The 20,231-nt window shown below is 42.1% G+C and overlaps 1 protein-coding gene across 3 annotated transcripts in view; it reads left to right on the top strand.

Moving 5' to 3' along the window:
* The window catches only part of PTDSS2 (phosphatidylserine synthase 2), a 50,854-nt gene that overhangs the window by 7,924 nt on the left and 22,699 nt on the right, over positions 1-20,231 (top strand). For all 3 annotated transcript variants that reach the window (XR_010373189.1, XR_010373188.1, XM_064453151.1), the window contains exons 2-3: positions 6,911-7,012; positions 13,269-13,351. Coding sequence is in view for 1 of the 3 variants with exons in the window: in XM_064453151.1 (XP_064309221.1) it covers positions 6,911-7,012; positions 13,269-13,351 (185 nt within the window). In the remaining 2 variants the exon portion in view is untranslated. The remainder of the gene's footprint in view (positions 1-6,910; positions 7,013-13,268; positions 13,352-20,231) is intronic.

Raw genomic sequence — 20,231 nt, 5'->3', positions numbered from 1 at the left:
ACTAAAACATCTCTGCGTTATCACCACTGTTTCCAGCACAAATCCAAACCATCCCCTACAAGCTACTGTGAAGAAAATTAACTCTATCCCAGCTAAAACCAGGACAATGTGTTTTTGTCTCTCATGCTAAATAATTCTGTATTGCCATCATGTGAAGGTGATGTTAATTTCTAAGGTTATGGTGTGCCAGCAGAGATCTATGGGGCTCAGGAAGTGTGGAAAAAGAAAAACAAAAGAGGGAAAAGGTGGGTAACTCTATAGGCTAATACTGCTTTCGTAGGAATTAATTCAGCCTGTTTGGTGAATAAAGCATAGAAATTGCAGCTAAGGAAAAGGTAGCCTGTAGATGTCTCTGCCTGGATATTTTCTCCTGTTTCATCCGGTGTTGAGAAGTCTTTCCTGACAGCCAGTGCAGAGGCGTTTCTTTGGGAGTGAGGATACGTGTGTGCGAACAGCTGGTTTTGGAAATACAGGGTTGGTATTCAAAACAAAGTCTGACTTAGCCATCCCTTGCCCATTGTTTCTACCTCTAAAAAATTAACCATACAGCAGCATGAGATTTTCTAAAAGACTGTCTGGGGGAAGAGATGATTTATCTGAAAGAGAGATTAGGGAGATAGAAGATCAGCAAGTTGGCAGGAACTTTTTTCTGTACCCTCTGGTGGGGGCTGGCTGCAGCACTTCCACGGCGACATTCCCTAAGCTTGTTGGAAACTTAACATTGGCTGGATTTTTTTTCTCCCATACTGTAAAAGCTTGCCACTTTAAAGCGGGCCACAGTGAAGTTCTGTATTTGCTGGTCCACTCTTCTGATTCTCTGCCTGGTCAGAACTGCCCAGGGTTATGCGTGTTGCTTAACCTGAGCAGAGAAATCTTGCATCAGCTACTGATGTGTCACTCGGCCTGTGCTTTTTTTAGTGTTTGGGTATGCCCTGGCAGTGTCCGGCTGCTAGAACACGCAGGAGGTGGTTGTGCAACCCCACGCAGTCAGTCGGCTGGGTATGTCAACTCTTGTCTCTGCTGAGGGTAGCTGTCTCCTGAGAGCTGCGTTATTAGCACGTCATTGCCTGTACCTGAAAGGAAGGGATTGCACGGTTCCTCTGCGTTAGCTAGACGTGCAGAGGAAACATCTTTATGCAGAGACCTTGTGAGAGTTTATATGCCCCTCCTGGGCTTTAGACCTAGTATTAATTCTCTGTGTCGGTTTCTTTTTTGTAAGCACGCTCCACATGTTCTAAGTCTTTAAGAAGACTCCATGGGCTAATATAGCTTTCACAGGAATTAATTCAGCCTGTTTGGTGCAAATAAAGAGAATGAGGGGAAAACTTGGGGGGAGTCAGCCTGGGGTACCTAGGGGTGCTTTTCGGGGGGGAGTGCGAAGGCAGGGCTCCACTGCCACAGCAGTGCAAGTGAGTTTACACCCTCTGGTGAAGTCGAAGGCTCAGCAGGCCAGGAGTGTGCAGGATTAGTTTCAGCCTGGGGAAATCCCTTTCCTTGTAAGGGTGTACCCTGTGCACAGCAAGAGAGCGTGCTTGAGCGCGCACTGGGATGGTAGGAGCTCGCTCAGAGAGCTGCTTCCGTGCTGGTATTGAACTCTGGCTCGTCGGAGCACTGTCACAGGACTTGAATTCTACAGCGGTTCGCAAAACAAATCATCAGCCCGAAAAATTAGCTCTGAGCTTTTATGCACTTAAATCTGGCATAAGAGCACCTTCCTCCCATTCCCGTTTATTGCCCTTTTTTTTTTTTATAAGACCTGCTTAAAGTGTGTTATCTGAAATGCAAAGTCACACTGCCTCAGTGGAATGGTTTTAAACTAAAACATGAAACAAAGATTTCAATAGATTTAAACATATGAAAACGTTTACTATTTAAAATAGACAGTTTTGGGAACTTTGATTAACATGTGAATTCTGTAGAACCGATGAATGGAAACTTTGTCTTCTCTCGTCTCATTCAAAGGAAAACGACTAATTTGCTGAAGCTTTGCTTTTTAACCCATTGTTCTCGTTTCTCTGTGGAGGTTTGTGTTATTGTACTTCTCTTACTGAGTGATCGTTTCATGAGAGGCACCAACTTACGGCAAGGAAAATGAGCGTTGCTATTTTGGAGTGTCACAAGTACGTACAGAAATTTAATCAGCCTCGTGTACCTTTATAGATGTGCCGAAGGCTTGTTACTGCTCTAAGAATAGGTACTTTTTTTATTATCTCTGAGAGTTTAAACAGATTTTAAAACGCAGCCCACAGCTTAAAACCAGCAGCCACATTTCTGTTGCGTTGCAGATGTAGTTGCTTGCAGCTTTCAGGCAGCGTCACGTACTCTGGTTTGGTCGCCACTGATTATTGTTTTTGTGATGAGAAAGATCCCATGTCACAGACCAGCAGTTAACCTCTTATTTTTGAAATGTTGAGGCCTGACCGCTTGCTTTGGCCGTGTGCAACATGACCGTCTCAGCTTCATGTTTCTAATTTTGGATGTATTATCAAGATTATGAGCGTAGCTGAATTTTTGTTGAAGGTTTCCAAACAGGATTGTTTCCCTGTTAATTACAATTTTGATATTGAATGTCAAAATACTGGTCAGTTTTAAATTGTTACTAATGTTTGTTATATTTTCCTGTATCTTACACTTTTCAATAACTTAAACACTATACTGCCATTGAAGCAATAAACTACTTATATTCTATTTGTCATATTTTCTTAGAATTCCCAGCATGTGTCAGGTGATGTGTTGGTATATGGAGGGTAGAGAGCTTTGACATTCATTCATATTTTTAAATCTTTCAGAAAAGCTTTTATGGCTTTACCATTATTTGGAATGAAGGAAAAAAAATATTTCTTTGTGAAAGAGTTGATGATAGGGTAAGATGGGGCTAGTTGTTTTGGTTGTCAGGTTCTTTCTCTAGCAGCAGCTATTCATGGAATGTTTTAAACCGAAGAGGCAAACCACGCTGGCTGTTCTTTGGAATTTTGTTTCACTCAGAGAACTGACAAAAAGATCCATTAATCCTGTTCTCAATGATTGTTATTGTTTTTGATGTAGTTATTGCATCATTTATGACAGACAGGGACACTAATGCAAAGCAATGGGTAATAAGGGTGCGGTCCCATTCACTTAAGGTGACTTTAGTTCCTGCTGGAGATTGAATGAGGTCACCCGCCCTGTGGGGTATTAGCCCCTCCACTCCCTCCAGGGAGCTCATCTGTCCAAACCTCGCCCAGAAAAGATACTTCAAAATTTCCTTAGGTCATTTTTGTCATATACTTCATTTGGAAAATAAAAGCTCTGACAGTAATTTCCTCAAAAAACCCTACCGTTTCTAAATGTGGCAGAAGAATGAATTACCATCAAAAAGAGAAGTTTGAATTGAACTTAATCGCATTCTCTGGAAAAGCCCCTGCGTCTCTGCAAGCTGCTGCGCAGGAGAGGTGCAGTGACCGATGCTGCCTGGTGGACTGCCTGTACTGGTCTCAGTGTTTAACTAAGTTAGCAGGGCAAGCGTTTTTGTAAAAATAAAACTTGAATTATATCACTTAAATGCACCAGTGTTTAAACGGGGAAAGAGCTAGATGTAAGATACAGACAGAAAAATAAGCTACTTAATGTTCCAGCTTTTCAGTAGTTTGGGATCTGTTGTGAATTGTCTTTGACCTTCCTGGCCTTACATATTTTTGTATGCATATACTTTTAGGCACTGCTTTCTCAGATTTTCTGACATAAAACCTCCTACAACTGGCTGTAGTCTGTAACCCCCTTGCTTCTGGTGTATTGACCAAACTCCTGTATAATTCCAAGGGTAAGATACCTGGGAAGCTTAAGCTTAGCTCTTCTCAGTCTCTACAGATGCCAGGCCAGGAGAACATAAGCCTTTCTGCATAATTCCTGTAATGCTTACCTTGCTGGGGATGTTCTTGGCTGTGTTGTCTTCCTCGTGCTGTGTTATTTTAAAGTGTACATGGAGACGAAAATAATCCCTCTTTATGCAGTTTAATTCATCCCGACTTCACTCGTACAGGTACTGCTGTATGCTGCCCACTTTTCTGGCTACTGTAACTGCTTCATGTTTTGCCTTGTTCCACATGACTGTGGATTTCTATTATATTTTTTTAACTCTCAAGCTGTGGAAAGATAGGCTGTGTAGATGAGTTTATGTGCTGGTTTGTGCTGTGGGGCTTTTGTTTTTTCTCTCTGACAGGTCGGTTTGCATGATGCTCTGCTACCTCCAGCCACTGCCATTGCTTTGTCACTACTTGCAGGTTTCTGCTTAGAGCTGCCAACTTGCTCTTTCCAGAAGACAAACCAATCTAGAAAGCCTTTCATCCTGGCTTCTGGATTTCGTGCTAGACTGAAAACACCTTCACATGACTGACCCTCTTGAAAACTTGCTACAAGAGAATCTGGCTTCAGCTGGAAATGAAAACTGAGTTAAAAGGGAAGTGATGAGATACTTATATATAGTCTCTTGTTTCTCACTAAACAGGGGAGCTTGATGAATTTCAAGCTGATGGTTGTCGCACCAAAAATAAACCAAAAGCAGGACACATGAAGCTCTCGCACACTGACCGTTCGCTTTGCTACGAACTCCCCACGGGGGTGAATGAAGCCAGGCCATCGTTGTTCTAGTAGACAAGTTTCTAGACGTGTTTATCTAAATGAGGACATGCTGATAACTGATTTTTGGCAATTTACATGGTACTCAAAGCATTGAAAAAGTAATTAACTTCAAATAGGTGTTCAGACAGTGAAGCGGTAAGATGGAAGAGAGCATTTCTCGATTGATGTTGGTAGCCTCTTAGATATTCGTTTCAAAAAAAGTAAACAATAAAACAAGGCATAAAATGTAATGCAGAGCCTTGCAGTTAATGTACCCTTTTTCTGTGGTCAAAATATAGGTTGTTTTTATATTAATTATATACATATATAAATGCATGGAAGAAGACCGTGGTCTGCTTTAAGTGAATTAGAGCATTTAGTTGAGCCCCCTGCTGCACTGCCTCCTTTGTGAGCACTGTATTTAGTTTTTTAAACTACTGTGGGTTACAAAAGAGGCACTGCGTCACGTGACTGTTAAATGAACGTTAAGTATATGATGGCTGAATCACCTGTTATTTGGCATCCTGGGAGGCAAGGCAAAGGGAAAATGTGTCTGCTGAACAGGAAGCTTGCTGCTGCGAAGCCTCTGCGTATTTTTTTTCACACGTGGATTCCTTGCCAATTTTGAAGATACTCGTGGCTTCTTCTCTTGGTGGTTTTTTTTTTGTTTCCTGGAGCTGCTTCGTCTCTGTCCACCAGACTGCAGGGAAGGATAGTGTTAAATGCTGAACACCTCTTTAGCAGCAGCAGAAGAGGATTGCATCTGCTTATGAGGTATTGCATGTGTCTTCCAGTGGGATTAAAAGGATGCTGCAAGAAGTGGCTATGTTTTGCATTAAGATGACATTGTAGTTCAGAATCATGCCTACCTTAACTTTCAGAGCAATTTTAGGTAGATTACTGGGTTTGGTGTTTAAAGGTAAGCCAGTGGGCTACTTAGAAATCCATGGTGATCTCCAGCTTATCATGCACTGTGCAACTTGAATGTGTGCAGGCTCTGGTCTTTTGGCATCAAATGGAAGCGTAATTCTAGCTTCTACTACAATATATATAAAAAGAATGTGTAAAAAGAGCTGGGATGTACAAGTAGTTGTTACATACAGTCATTTTAATTCACAGTTTTTCTGTTCTCTAAGCTTGATGCTTTATACCTGTGTTGCTTTAATCGTGTTGTGGAGTCCTCTAAAACAGAATTCATGTCTTTATGATTTGATCTTAAATGACCAGACTTCCCATGCTTCTGAGCCGAGGTCAGATGAGTTTTCCACTGAAAACAATATATGGCTTCTCATTAGGAAAGGCATTTTCAACTTTAAATTAAAAAAAATGCAGGCAGTGTAACATCAGAATATTTTATATGTCTTAATCAGTAGGTGTACCTGTGTGCCTATCGACTAGCTGCAGAAAGTTCTCTTTTCAGCTCCCAGGTCTGGATGTGGGTGCTTAGCCCTTTTTCCTTTCACCTGTTCACGGATGGGGAAGCGAGAACATGTGACTCCATGTAGGCTAGCAATGTTCTGCCTGTACGAGTATATTACACCAGCAAGGCTGCACGTTTTGACAGCGTAGAACAACCACTGAGCTTCACTGCAGAGCTTTGCTGACATGGTTGTTCCAGCAGAAACCCTTTGTGTAGAGGTGGCCGCGTATAGTTCTGTGGGCACGAACCTCCAGCCATCAGTCTGTACTTGCTTGTCAGATCTAAGATGAAATGAAACTGTAAGAATTACTGGAAATAAGGCATCTCGAGGCAGTGTTGTAATTCTTGAAACTACAGCTGTTCTCATTCAGAGATTTGGGTTTTTTAATGACTAGTCCTTGTAATGCGTGATTCCCATGTCAGGAGTGAATTCCCTTCTCTTTGGTCTTAAGAGTCTGTTTAGTCTGCTGCAGTGTTTATTAATAGGCTTTGAAATAGAGCTGTGCAGCAGCACAGTCGAGTATGTACCTGACAAACAAGGAGAGCAATCCGGAGGTTTTTAGATCAAAGTGTTAGCACAGTTGGTGCTAATTTTTTTCCAAGTTGCTGTTGTTCACTTGGCAAGTGTTTGTCCAAATCTTCCTTAGCTCACAGCACCAGGGGAAAATAAGCTAGGCCCATTCTTGTGGTGGGTTTCTATCACACGCTGCTGCGCAACGGACACGTAACTAAATCTAGTGCCATTGTCAACTCTGTTTTGTGCTCGACAATACATGAAACTTCTTTAGTAGTATTGACCGTTGTCTATGTATTAGACTTACTGACTCTTTGCTGACAGGTGAAGATACAAGCTTTTCTGCTTTCTGATGTCAATTTTCTCTTTCTAAATTTTAGGAGAGCTCATACCTTAACAGTCTTGTTCATCCTCACATGTGCGCTGGGCTACGTAACCTTGCTTGAAGAAACACCACAAGACACAGCCTACAATACAAAGAGGTAAATATTTGAGGTGGTGTTTCTATAAGGTGCGTATTAGAAAAGGGTAGCTCTATGAACAAGTTACCCTACATGCTTTTATCTTGTGGCTAAGCTACCGCAAATGACCTTTGTGTTAACTTGTTTAAATGCCCAAACCCTTAGAAAGTGACAAAACCAAGTGTAAGTCTATAAGCTCCTTTGATGCTGGTCGCTGAATTTAATTTCTAATCAGTTTAGTGTCACTCACTGTCCCACCTGCTGGCTGCTGTGCGTGTGTGATTTGAAACAGTATGAACCTCTTTCTAAAGCCTCAAAGATTGATTCTAAAGACTCAAAGGTTGTGTTTCTCTGGCAATGATTCTGCCTGTTTTTCTTGAAGTAACCTGACTCTTTAAATTAAGCTAGCTGCAACTAAATTTTTCTGGCTTAAGTGCTTTTTGTAAAATTATGTTCAAGATTTCAATACAGATCATTATTTGTTGTTGGAAATTAACATGAGAACTTGTAGCCCAAAGGGAAACTCTTAGAAAACAAGAGTGCGATGAGTCTTACATGTGTGGTCCATTTCTACTGTAATTTAAACTGATTAAACATCGTTGAATTTCTCCTCTTTTTAAAGAAATACAGAAGGGAACAAAAAGGGGAAAGAAAAGTGGTCTTTTAAATATCTAATAATATTTTAAAAATTAAGGGGGTGCGTACAGACTGTAAAGCATCCTTGCTATAAGCATGAAAATAATTGTTTTCTTCCAGTCTCGTTTCTTAAATATAACGCTATTTTCTCCCCTTGCTATTAAAAGGTTTCTTCCTAATTTTTTTACATTTTTTTAAAGTGACTCAGGATACTGTGTTCATTGTCACAGAGGTGCAGGAATCGGTGTATTTCCTGAGATAGGCTTGGTGGTGGTTCTGTCGGTTACACAACGGATGTAGCTCATGTAATTCCCACTCACCTGTGTGCCGAGCTGAGGGCTTGCAGCTTTGTGCACAGGGGGTGAAACAGAGCAGGTTGGAACGCGGTGCCCTGTCTGGAGCTGGGAAAATTTCTGCGAGGCTTTGGGGTGAACAAATGCCATTTTATTCCCAGTTATAATGATGAGTCTAGGGAAGGGTGGAGGCCTGGCATTCTTTGCAGCGGCAGCTCAGAATAAAGAAGGGGAAAAGCCAAAAGAGAAGTGATGACACATCACTAGGGAGTAATGCAGATCTAAGGTGACTCAGTGGAATATCTTATTGAGATTAGAGCCTTCAGTGCTTTGATTAAAAACAAAACCAGAGAAGATTATTCAGCAGATTAACCTTTCTTCATGAAATAGTAGTTGTTTTCCGCATATTCGGCGCGTGGAATAACGTGTCCACTTGTTAACTCAATTTAACAGCTTCATACCAGGCAATGAGTAGCGAATGTTCTTTGATCACTTCTGCATCCCTCCTTGCAGAACACTGCCTGCAATACCTACATGCAAAAAAAAAATGTGAAAAGCAGCATCCTGAGAATTGTATATGGTCTCCCAAATGCTGGTATTTTATTGATTTGGAAGGGTGCATCCCTGTTATGCTGTAGCCATGGTCATTCAAGCTACATGCTGAATTCTGAGGTAGTAGTTAACTCGGCCAAATGGTTACTTTTTCCAAGCTGAAGATCAGTGCAGACATAAGTCCTGTGGGCCTTTCCTAAGCTTCACCTCTGCTGCCTTGGCCCTGATTTACGGAACGGATGGAAGTGTGTGTGTTGTTCGGCACAGTCCTTATGCTGAGTCAGTTTTTGGTGAACTCTTATCTGGCCTCAATTAAATCTCTTTTCTAAGGTCATTGAGGTAAGTGCTGTGCCAAGTTTAGCACCGTTAAGCTTGAAGGATTCCAGCTCAGTTCATGTCCCAGCTGTTGTTGTTACCTTCTTTAGCGCCCGTGTGCCTGATGCTCTCTTATACCTTGTTGTTCCTGACCAATTTTATGTGGCTCATTAAGTGTCTATTTGAACAAAAAGAGGTATTTCAGAGCAGAAGGTGGTCACAACATGCATATTTCTATATCCCAAATTTTCACAGATTTTTTTTTCCTTCCAAAACTTAAAATATCTTATCGTACCCTGAGATCTTTTTTAGTCTTATTGTAGAGCTGCTTGCTGTGTGTCTTGATCTAAAACTTTGGCCTGCATGAGGCTGTCATTGTGTGCACGTATTTCATGGGCGCGCTTTCCTCTTAATGAACAGAAGTAGTTTTATTACCAATGAGCAGTGTCTCTAGCTGTCACGCTTTTTTATTTCCAACTACTGCACAATGACAGTGAAGCAGTGTTTCAGAGCTTAGGTGCAAAGTCTAAATGCATGCCTGTGAACACTTAAACCTCCTTTGTTTTCAGGCTCTTGCTGAGAGGTGCCAGAGCGCCTGGGAATGGCATTGGGCGCTTAGAGCAGAACATTAAATGGAAGCAAAGTATACAATTTGCTGTGCTAGCTGCTGTTGCTGTGTGACCTGGACTAGCTAAAGCCGTAGGAAGTCATCTGAGGCTCTCATCTTCTCCCCCGTAAAAGTGCTTCATCCAGTCACTTGCAGAAGCAGCTGAGGGCAGGGTGAGTGGCTGGAGTCATGCCATAACTCATCAGGAGAAATGATGGACAGAAAGCAAATTAGAGCATGAGTCTGTGAGATCATGGGGTGTGGTATCTATAGCTCAGATTTATTTTTGCATCTGTTTATATGCTGACATTTCACTGCCATTTTCCTTCCTGCGACATGCAATTAAAGGAGGAATTTTTTTAAGATAAGGTTTATAGAAGTGTTTTATATGTAAATCTAGCCGAAGTTCATTAGGATCATACACAGAGATGTTGCTGTGATCATGTGATACACATGATCAGATTGCCCCTGGTGTAAAGACAGCTAAAAATTAATTTTGTTAGCCAAAGAGGTGCTGCGCGGCAAAACCTGCCTGATCGCCGAGACTTTTTATTCACACAGTTTCTACAGCGTTCAAAGCAGCCTTGAAATAGTCCATCCTGTCTGACAACTGTCAGCTTCTCTTCTGCGAAGCGCCCAGAAGGAGCTGACAGGACTGAGCTCCAGCTCTGAGGGTAGCTAAATAAATATTCAGCGACCTCTGCATACAATGGCTGTGGAAGAAATCCGCATCTCCTAAATACTTTGAATGCTGAGCAGGGGCTCTTGGGGAAAAAAAGTTAATTTTTTTGCATATGAAAACCACATTTATGTTTCAAAGTCCTGTATGCATCAGGGTTGTACATAGAATTTCAAGCGGTGAAACAGTCTCTCTTCTAAAATGCCTTTCTACACTAGTTTTTGGCAATAACTGATCACTGCTCAGCATGGTAGCAAGTCTAGCTCTGTGTGTATTTGCAAGTTGATGGTCTCCAGCTCCTGTCGCTGAGTACCTACAGAGAAAACCTGGTAACAAGGAGGCTAGACCTCCGTCTGCCAGTTTGTCAGCTTGTGATACCACCGAGAGGATTGTACCAGTCATGCTGCTGTAGATACCGCCAGAGAAGGGACAGGGAGTGGGAGCTGACTCATTAAAAGCCCAGAACAAAGGATGATACACAGATACTCTTAGACAAGCTTCATTGTCTTGTGTCTCTGAATCAACTCTTAAAATAACACAAACCATAACTTGTTTGTGCTAACGAAGCTGTTGCCATGTTCTCCCTTTCTTATTTGGTTAAGTGCTAAAATAATTTTTGTAGGCAAGCTTTACTATGTAGTGTCTTCCTGATCTGCTGCTCAAGAAAATACATTAGCCGTGTCCCGCCATGGTAAGCCAGCAGGCCAAGCTGCTGGTCAGGCTCTGAAGGCTTCATAAGGAGGTGGTATGATGATGTTAATGGGAGAGATTTAGTTACCACTGGAAAAAAAAGATAAAGGAGCTGGCATGGTTACTATGCAAATTTGTGATTTTCTTCAAAACTTCCCATGGTGAGCTTGAAGTAAAATAATACAGCTGAAATTCCAGCTTATTTCGGCACAGCCGCTGTTTGGCTGAGAGTAGATTTTAGGAAAAGGAACATAACTAAGTTCCTGTGGTGATTCAGATTCAAGTCATCTACAGCTTTGGGAAAATTACCCTCACAATGCCTAAAACCGTGATCTCTGACACCTTGGTTCATGGCTGAGCATAACGATAGCGAACAGAGGTGTGTGGTGTTACACAGTACAGAATGCAGACTACTCTGTGTAAATGCAAATTTGTAGTCCTGGTATTTCCAAATACAGACTAGTAACTCAAAGTGCAGAATATTCTCATTGTTTGAGATCAGCTAACTTTTTTTGACATCTTCATCTTTGAAAATTGTGATGGAACTATCTATTTGCCGTTTCATTCAGCAGCTAATTCTGTTGTCCTGCCCAGTGTCATAAAGAAAGCAAAGTAACTGAGTTACATCTCTTCAGTAAAACCCTTTTTTTTTTTTTCAGGAAGCACAAACATTTATACTCAGAGGTGAATGTTGCAAAACAGTTTTCATAAATCCTTTTGTTTTCCATTTTGAAAGAAGTTTTTGAAATGTTTAAAGCATGAGTAGTCTGCTGTTGTCTCTGGTATGTAACATTTTCTCAATAAAAGCAAAATTATTAGGTATTTTCTCTGGCTCCTGCAAACAGAGCCATTTTATTTACAGTCAAGAGTTGCATCATTTACTGCAAACACAGCCTATACTTATCCTGCAGTGTAGCAAGGTATTTCTCAGTTGTCTGTCTCTTCAGCCAGCTCTTAAGCAGGTAATGTGAGGAAGCATGAAAGTTCTGTTGGGAGTTCAGGTGTGCAAAAAAGAGCATTTTTGGATTGCATTACACAGTTTCATCTGTGCAAACCAAAGGTATGTGCCCAAGTGTAGACCACGGGGTCTTCATGAAAAACAAGTGGTAACCCCTGCAAAATAAATGCTGTTTTGTGCTTGTGAGATGTTTAAAATCTCAATTACTTAAAATTGCAGGAGAATTTTAAGTTTGAATACTTTGAAGTTAAATGCCAGACCTCACCCACCTAACTCCCATCTCAGTCCCTTCAGGTCTGTTCCGCATGCTAAAGGAGCGGCGTTCCTGACGGTAAGGGTCAGGCATTTGGGCATGAGGATTTGTATTTTCTCATTTTTCTGCTACTTGCAAAACAAAACTTTACTGAAAAACATGCCGCATGTAATTAGTGGGTTTCAAATCCTGGATCTTGCTGGCTGAGTTTGCCGTTTGATCAGTAAGGATCTCTTCCTGGAGCCGTCTGGCTGCCCTTAAGGGTTCAGTTCCACACTGGCTTAAGCTGGCAATTTAGCCTTAGCTGGGGCTGCTGTGTTGCTTCTTCGTGAGAGTGGTGAGCTGAGCCAGCTGAGCAGAGGTTGGTTTTTCCTAGGCTGGTTTTCAGCTGCATCAGTCCTCGCACCATCTTGTTCTGGCAACATGCAGAAATGCTGCCTCCTGGAAGGAGGCGGGCGGCGGGACTGTGGCAGTCCTTACTTAGGTCTTACCTTGCTGAGGATGAGAACTGTGCAGGTCTGGGCTCAGCTTATTGGGGTGAAGTTGTGGGTCTCTGGTATACTTGGGCTTATGCTCTGATAATTATTATTTTTCTTTAATTAGTCTCTGTTACGTTCTGTTAGGCTCTATATTATGGTTCCAGCTTTTGAAATAGCGACAGTGCTGGTGTGGCCTTAGAAGATCCTCCTTGTCTTTAGCTGACTAAGATGATATTTTGGAGTGGTAGCATGTTCAACGGTTCATTTTTAAATGTTATTGACGTTTTACTGGAGCAATGAGAAGCTCTCTAACTTGAGAGCTTTCTCGCTGCTAAATTTTAAGTGTTCTTCTGACAAAGTGGGCATAAAAGCTTCTCAAAGATGTGTTTGACTCATTGAGCGTCTCATGATCATCTGCAGGCTCAAGCTCATCGCACAGATCAAGGAACTGCTGTTTTTGGTTTGTGTTTTGCTGGATGCGTTCTCAGCCAGATCAGGCTCCTTGCCTGGCTGGCCAGACACTAGGAAATGAGAGCAAAATGGAAGGGATGGAAGCATGCAGTTAGTGGGGAGGAAGGGAGAAGGATGGGTGGGTAAACTTCGGGGTTTGAGACAGTCTGTCATGAAACCATGCTTAAAAGTGTAGCAATTTATACCTGTTTCCCTGACATATAATCTCTAAAAGGCACCGATTTGATTGACATGTTCAGTAGTTAAGAAATAGACTAGATGTTTTTTACATCAAAGAATGTAATTTACGATTCCATTAGGAAGGTGATACAATATAACCAGTTTGTTCTGTTTTTCACTTTCAGAGGTATTGTTGCCAGTATTTTGGTTTTCTTATGTTTTGGAGTTACACAAGCTAAAGATGGACCATTTTCAAGACCTCATCCAGGTAATTTAAGTTGCTTAAGTCACTCAGATATCTGTGATAAATTGCGTGGTTTATGGTGAGCATAAATATTCGTGTTACTTGTAGAGAAGGTAAGTCCTAATTTAAATACTAATAATACAGGTTCATTAACCCTGCACACTTAACACGTAGCCTCCCAGCTTCCACCCAGCCTCCAAACAGCATAGGGATCCTCCTGTGCTTCAATCTGCATGTAGCAGCGCATTCGGGGTTTTTTGGATTTCCCTGTTTTGGCTTCTTGTTGGTAGTAAAAGTCTTTGTGTGACCTGCCAGATTCTTGAAACCTTAACTTCCCTTGTTTATCCCTTTCCCACCCGCCCCCTCCCATGATGGGACTGCGCTTCTGACCATGCATCAGCTTGCTGGAGCTCTATGCGTGCTTTGCTGTATGTCCGCTATCTACAATAACTGGCAGATTAGAAGCCCTTGATTATGATTTCTAGTAAGACTGTAAATCCTGAAGGCATTCGAAAGGAGAACACAAAACCTCTTCCATGTAGTGTTCTATCAGGTGAAGTATGAAAATACTTTAATTTCTTTGATCTCTTGCCTATTTTAAGATATGAATCATTGAGAAAGAGTTATGGGAATTTATATAGGCTTAATATTCCTGAAAGCATTAGGCTCTCTTACAGTCAAATAAAGCTGTAAGTATTTCTTATGCCAAAAGTTTAATCTTCAGTTTAGGAATGCTATTCTGGATGAGAAACAGCAGACGTGACAAAAACCTTGATAAACAGACCTTGTTGTAGAGCAGCACCCACAGCATACCGCTGCAAACTTAAGGTGTTATTCAGAAGTTTGCGTTTCTGAGGTCTTATTAAATAGCAGGTTTTAGACTTTCCTTCCTGGTACAGTTAACGCTGGTTCCTACTACAAGACAAATTACTCCTTTTAAGGACACCAGTGATATCTGAGCGCCTTCAGCTTTGGAACATCCAACGGTTTTGGCAGGGACAGAAGTCATTTTAATTCCCTAGAACAAAGTAGCACGAATGGGATGGGGAGAGTGCAAAGGTCAGAGATGTCTAAGCAAACTTCTGGCAGGGACTGAGCCAGTGTCTACCACCTCTGCATGCTGCTGTCTTGGAAACAGCCGTTGCTGGGCTGAAGCCGACTATATTTCAGCTGAATCAAATCATCCATGAACAGGGTGATTGCAGAAGTTACCATGTATTCAATCACTTCAAATACTGAATGTATTCATGTCATCTTTTGCCTTCACCTTTCCTCTAGCTTGTTTGACGAGATGATCTTCTGAAGAGCGCTTGGCTGGGATAGTGGGTTCTTCCACGGTCACAGCAGGACATCTGGGTGCCTGTTCAGAGGAGAATGGCAGTCTTCCTCCATACCTCTCCTGTGGGAGGGCTTTTGTGGGCAGCAGAGGGGATGGCATTGCAGCCCCGTGAGGTTCAGCACCAGCTCTCCAGTTAGAGGAGTGTATTAGGAAGTTCCCATCAGGCAGTTGAGTCTCTGACCTTAGCTTCGTGGTGCTGTTCCAGGAGAAAGATCTCATCTCAAAGGAACTGGCACTGCAGACCGCTGCTGTGCGCTGCTTCCATTTATAGGGCAGAAGGAAGCCTTTGGGTCAGCCAGGTCACTACGGTCACATACAGCCACATCAGATCTGTTACATGGACTCTTCAGGCTGTAGCTTAAGTAGCTAGGTTTCATGCACTGCTTCTGTCAGGTGATTTTCAAGCCTTATTATTCTGTATGTGAGTACTTATTGATGACCAGCTCAGAGGTGGCTTGGTTTTTGTGGCTAATGTTGTTGTTCTATTTAAAGTTCTACTTACTCCGTGTTTACCCGCCTGATGTATTTTTACACAACTCGTGTACCAATTTGCTATTGGTTTTGCTAAAGCAATGAGCTTTGCTTTTAGACTCCCCCCAACAATGTTAGCTTTCCCCCTAACATTTTAGTAGTTCTTCTCTTTGTGTGTTTTGAGTTTTTTTTCTTAGAAAATGGCTGTCCAGAACTGTGTAGGATGTTGCAGATGTGCGAGGGCTTATGTTTTGTGTGATAGTCTTAATGCTTCCCAGTATCTCTCTGCCAGTACCTTGATGGCCGTCTGTGCATGTGCTTTTTTATCATGGCTGTATTACAGTGACAGCTCAGTGGCTGGCAGATAATACAGAGTCCTTCTGTTGCAGCTGATGAGCTAATATGAAAACTTACTGGTTCCTAAGTGTGCAACTGTATTGTGAGCTCTTCTGTTACTCTAGTCCTTTGAGATCAGCTGATTTTTATCTTTGCTGTCCCTGCCTTCCCTGCTGCTGCTGTTTGTGCTTTGTGTTATTAACCTACTTTTCACCAAGGCCATTGATCTTAGCCACCACCTGAGTGGTATCCATCTAGGCTGGTGACTCTTTTTTTTGCCTTCATTTCAGTATTACTGGCAATGTCAGCTTTGGCCAATGGTTCATCCAGCTTTACCATTTTTCTACTGACTTCACATCCCCTCCCCCCCATTTTCTCCAGTTTAGCTAATAATTTGCTACATGGACCTGTACCAGTTGCCTTACTGTGATTCAGAGATGTAGGACTATCATGAAAATAAGTATGTATGACTATTTAGGAAAGATTTCTTTACAAACTTATCTGGCTTTTTATCCCATTTTCCATTTTGTTCCTGTAAAGCGTTGGCTTCAAGGCCCCCATTTGGTTCCATCCAAACCTTCTAGTAAAGGAGGAACACTGCCTTAACCCCAGGAAACAATATTTTACAGGTGGCAGATCTTAAGCTCTGCTTGAGGGTCCATTTGTTGGTGGGTGAACGCCTGAATTTGGGAAGGGTAATGCATTTCATGATAAAATTAATCATGGATAAAGTCAGCATCAGTATGCTGACTTTTTAGTATTTGCAAATAAAAGATATTCTTCATTCGTATTGTCAACTCCTTTTATGGAGCCTTGGACATGCAAATAGCCTGGCGTTGCAAGAGTTCAACGATGCTTTGTTGTCTTTGTCAAAGTAACGTGCCCACATTGCAATTGTGAAGAAATTTTCCGTGACAGTTATTAATGCCCTAAGAAATAGCTTTTAATATTCCCAACCTTTGCCAATGGTTATTTTGATTTACTACATCATGCGTGACGGCACAAGCCGTTTGGAGAGTAAGCTGTGAAATTCTTAACTAACCCATAGGCTAGAGGGCTCAAGTAGCTAGATGTGAGCAGGCAAGAACTGGATCTCCTCTGTCCCTGTCCCTGGGTAGGAGGCACAGGCAGAGCAGGCCACTGATGGAAGTGGATGGAGCAGCTGGTGTCCTTGTAATTCTGCAGTTCATTAGAACTTGGTCCAGGGAATGGTACGTGATCTGCTCCTTTCTGACAACTCCTTTAATAATTCTGGAATCTGGATACTCACCACTGGGTTTGCTTAAATTATTGGACTGTTGAGATGTGGTACTAATTGGCTGCCTTTTCACTGACTGGGTGGAATAAATGATTCTCTATGTAGGGGTTTTGACAAGATGAGCTTTTTTTAACACATTTTTCTATCTTAACATAGCATTTAATGTGTTCAGACATTACATTTAGACATACAGAATTGCCCACACAGAGCCTGAAGGGCTCACCTGTCTCGGTTACTCTCAGTTGTCCCACCTCCTGGTCATTGCAGCTCTCAGGTCACGGGTGATGCTTTTGAACCTGAGCTTGCTGTGGAAAACCTTGTACTCCAGAGTGGTAATGTGAGCAGGCGTATGCTGGCCCAGGCTCATGTGGCTGCTCAGACCAGGCAGTTCTCCCTGCTCATGTCCTGTGCAACTTCTGATTAGCACTTCATAGCTTCCACCTGCTCTGCAGCTCTAAGTGTCTTGCTCAGGCAAATAACTTAAAATTTCTTTTCTCATTTAGCCTTTCAGGTGGCATAGGTCAACTCAAACCTCTGTTGATAAGTAGGGGTAGGTGGCCGGTTGTGCACTCAGCCAGGCAGGGCTCTCCTGTTAAGTGTTCACCCTGAGTTCGCAAGTCTCCCTACAATGCCAACAGCTTAGTGTTTGAGCATAGTCATCACTAAACTATCAGGTATGTAAATGATTAGTTGAAGCCTACTTAATCGGGAAGATAGTCCTAATTTGAGGGAGGTTGATGGTGACAAGTGCATTTAAGGAAAACAAATATTAGAGGCATGCCAAAAATAACAGCTAAAGCTGAGGCCAGTCCAGGAAGAGAGAGAACACAATGTTCGTACGGCTTTGAAAACATCTTGTTTATGGTGAACATGTACAGATATAAAGTAGTCTTCAAAACCTCCTGATGACTTATGTCAGCCAGGGAGAAAGCACACTAAGTTATAACCAGGTCTTATTTTTTTATTCTGAGGTATTGCTGAGCATGTTCAGCAGCGGCAGATCACCTTGCCAGAACCCTATGTATACAGGAGAAGAAAGGGTCCTATATAGAAAAAGAATTTATATTTTTCTGGTTTCTGAGCTGTGTGTATGTCAGTTTCAGCGCTAGTCTGCCACATTTATGTCTGTGAGTAGTGTAAAATCTGTCATACAAGGCTTTATAGGTCAGAAAAGAGCATTTTTAGGGCTCTTAGTCTGAAGGCGACGTTTGAAGGAAACAACACTCAGTTCTGTGGGAGAAGTGTGTTAATGAAAGGTTAACTCTTCTGGCTTGAATGTAGTGCTTACTCTTCAAGGTACGCAGTCATTAGAGGAAAGGATAGAAAACACCTTGTCAAACACAAACTGATTTTTTTAATCAATCACTTAGAAATACACTGGCGATTTTGGTTTTATCCTGCAGACTCGCATGCAAAAGGCTGAAGTATTCTGCAGCAACACAGTGGTGCCGGTCTGGGGAGAGGTTCCTCTCTTCCAAATAATCCTTTGACCAATGGAGGGGTTTTACTTATTTGTTTTTCTTAAGCTGCATCCTAGAAAGACAAGAGGGTGCAAGCATGCTCTCGGTCAGTCCTTCCAAGTGCAACTTGCCAGTGGATTTGAAAGTTAAACACATCTGAAGGAAGGACAGAAGGCTCAAGTAAGGGTTTTTAAAACTCTTGTGTAAGGACGGCTGCACAAGAGGCACTAGGTATTGCCTTGCCAAGGAGAAGGTAGGCTGAACTCTGCTTTTCCTTCCCTCAAGGAGACCAAGGGGCAAAACTACCTCATAACATGTGTTCAGAGGTTGGTTTGTTTGGTTTTTTTTTTAATGGCTGACCCCTAAGAAGACACTTCATTGTATCGCATAATTAAGACATGACAATTATGTTTGTAGACTTTAAGTAAAAATCTTAAAAGTTCCAAATTTCCAGGGAAAGCTATTATAGAGCTCTGAACTTTCTGTTATACAGGCCCCACCTGCCTATTTTTTTTTCCTGGAAGTGTAAAGTAGGCTATTTTGACGAAATTAATTTGGCAGTTCTGCTGAAAACAGGTCACACCTTCTCACATTTCAGCCTATTTTAGTGATGGTGCCAGAAGCAGGTTGTTGGAGACTTCGTTTTAAAATGTGGGATTTTTTATTTTTATTTCGGCTGCTTGAGGCTGAACTGGGCGACGACGACATTGATTTTTGGTTCAAGGGGCAGACAAGCCTCTGGGAAGCTCTGCAACAACTGCATCATTGTCCTGCTTTTAAGCATTACCATACCTGAGTTGCCTTGGGGTTATAGAGATAAATGCCCAAATCAGGCCTGAAGGTTCTTGGCTTTTTCACTTCCTGGCAAAGCGCATTCGTGCGGGTGGAACAGCTTGCTGTCTCAGCTCAACCATGTGAACGACTGTCTTGATTCCTCTTTGCCCCAATCCAATTCTAATTATCACCTAGATGTAACCATGGAAGGAGAGCTCTGTTTTATAAGTGTAAACAGGAAACACCTGAAGGAAAGTCTATTACAATCATTCCAGAGTGATTAGTACGTGATGTGACTGAGAGATTCAAATACCCCCGTGGAATGAGTCAAGTTTTGCTGAATTACCTTTTGTAAATTTTTGGATGTGGTTAGGAAAAAATGCTGGAGCGCTCTGCCAGTGCGCATACCGGCTCTGCCTTGACCTGCTCCCTTCCATATGGGAGTCAACAAAAACGCTGGGTGAGATTTCAGAGCCCAGAAATCGCTTTACAGAATAGAGGCCAAACCAGTCTCTGGGTGGAGTAGGATGAATGAGGGGCATGAGGGCAGCCCATGGACCTCAAAGTTTGTACCCAGGACAGGCAGAGAGCCTGCTACCTGAGGACTGAGTCTTTCAGAGGAGCCTAGGGGACAACGATGGAGCTGGAAGTGCACAAATACTTTAATTTGTGTACCCTTTAGGTTCAGTGTGAGAAGATCTGTAATCACACATCTTGGGAGGATGAAAAACTGCTGCAGACTCTGACGCAGCTGAGTTTTGCATGATGTTTCTCTTATGAAGAGCTTGAGGTGATCTCATAGGTCTTGCATCTAGCACCTGCTAAAGCTTTGGTACATTTTTAAAATTTAATTCCTAGTAAAAGTGAAAATACGTTTGATATTTTGAGATGCTTTCTGCCCCTTGAGGGAACAACCTTGTCTTCAGGGAGAAAGATTGGCTTACAAAAGTAAAAGCAGTTGTTCCTTCAGCCGGCCTCAGTCTTGCCTTTCCTAGCAGTAGGCAGGCAGAAGTTGGCAAAGCGTGTTAGCTATGTAGGGCTGGGAAAACCAAAGCTGGATAGCTCAGGTTACGTGAGATCGTGGAGAAAGAAGTTAGATTGGTTCAGGAAGGATACAGTTCTCTTCCAAGGACTGCTAGAAAGCATTGCAAGTGACACATCTTTCCTTCTAATTCTTAAATGTTTAGTTCATTGGGTGGAAGCATTGTCACACACTGATCCCGTATTATTATCCACAGCGTGACAGATTCTGTCTGTTAACACTCT

The sequence above is a fragment of the Phalacrocorax carbo genome, chromosome 5 (genome assembly GCF_963921805.1).
Source record: "Phalacrocorax carbo chromosome 5, bPhaCar2.1, whole genome shotgun sequence".
NCBI lineage: Eukaryota > Metazoa > Chordata > Aves > Suliformes > Phalacrocoracidae > Phalacrocorax > Phalacrocorax carbo.
The sequence above is the reverse complement of the archived record's forward strand: the minus strand, read 5'-3'. Positions and strand labels throughout refer to the sequence as shown.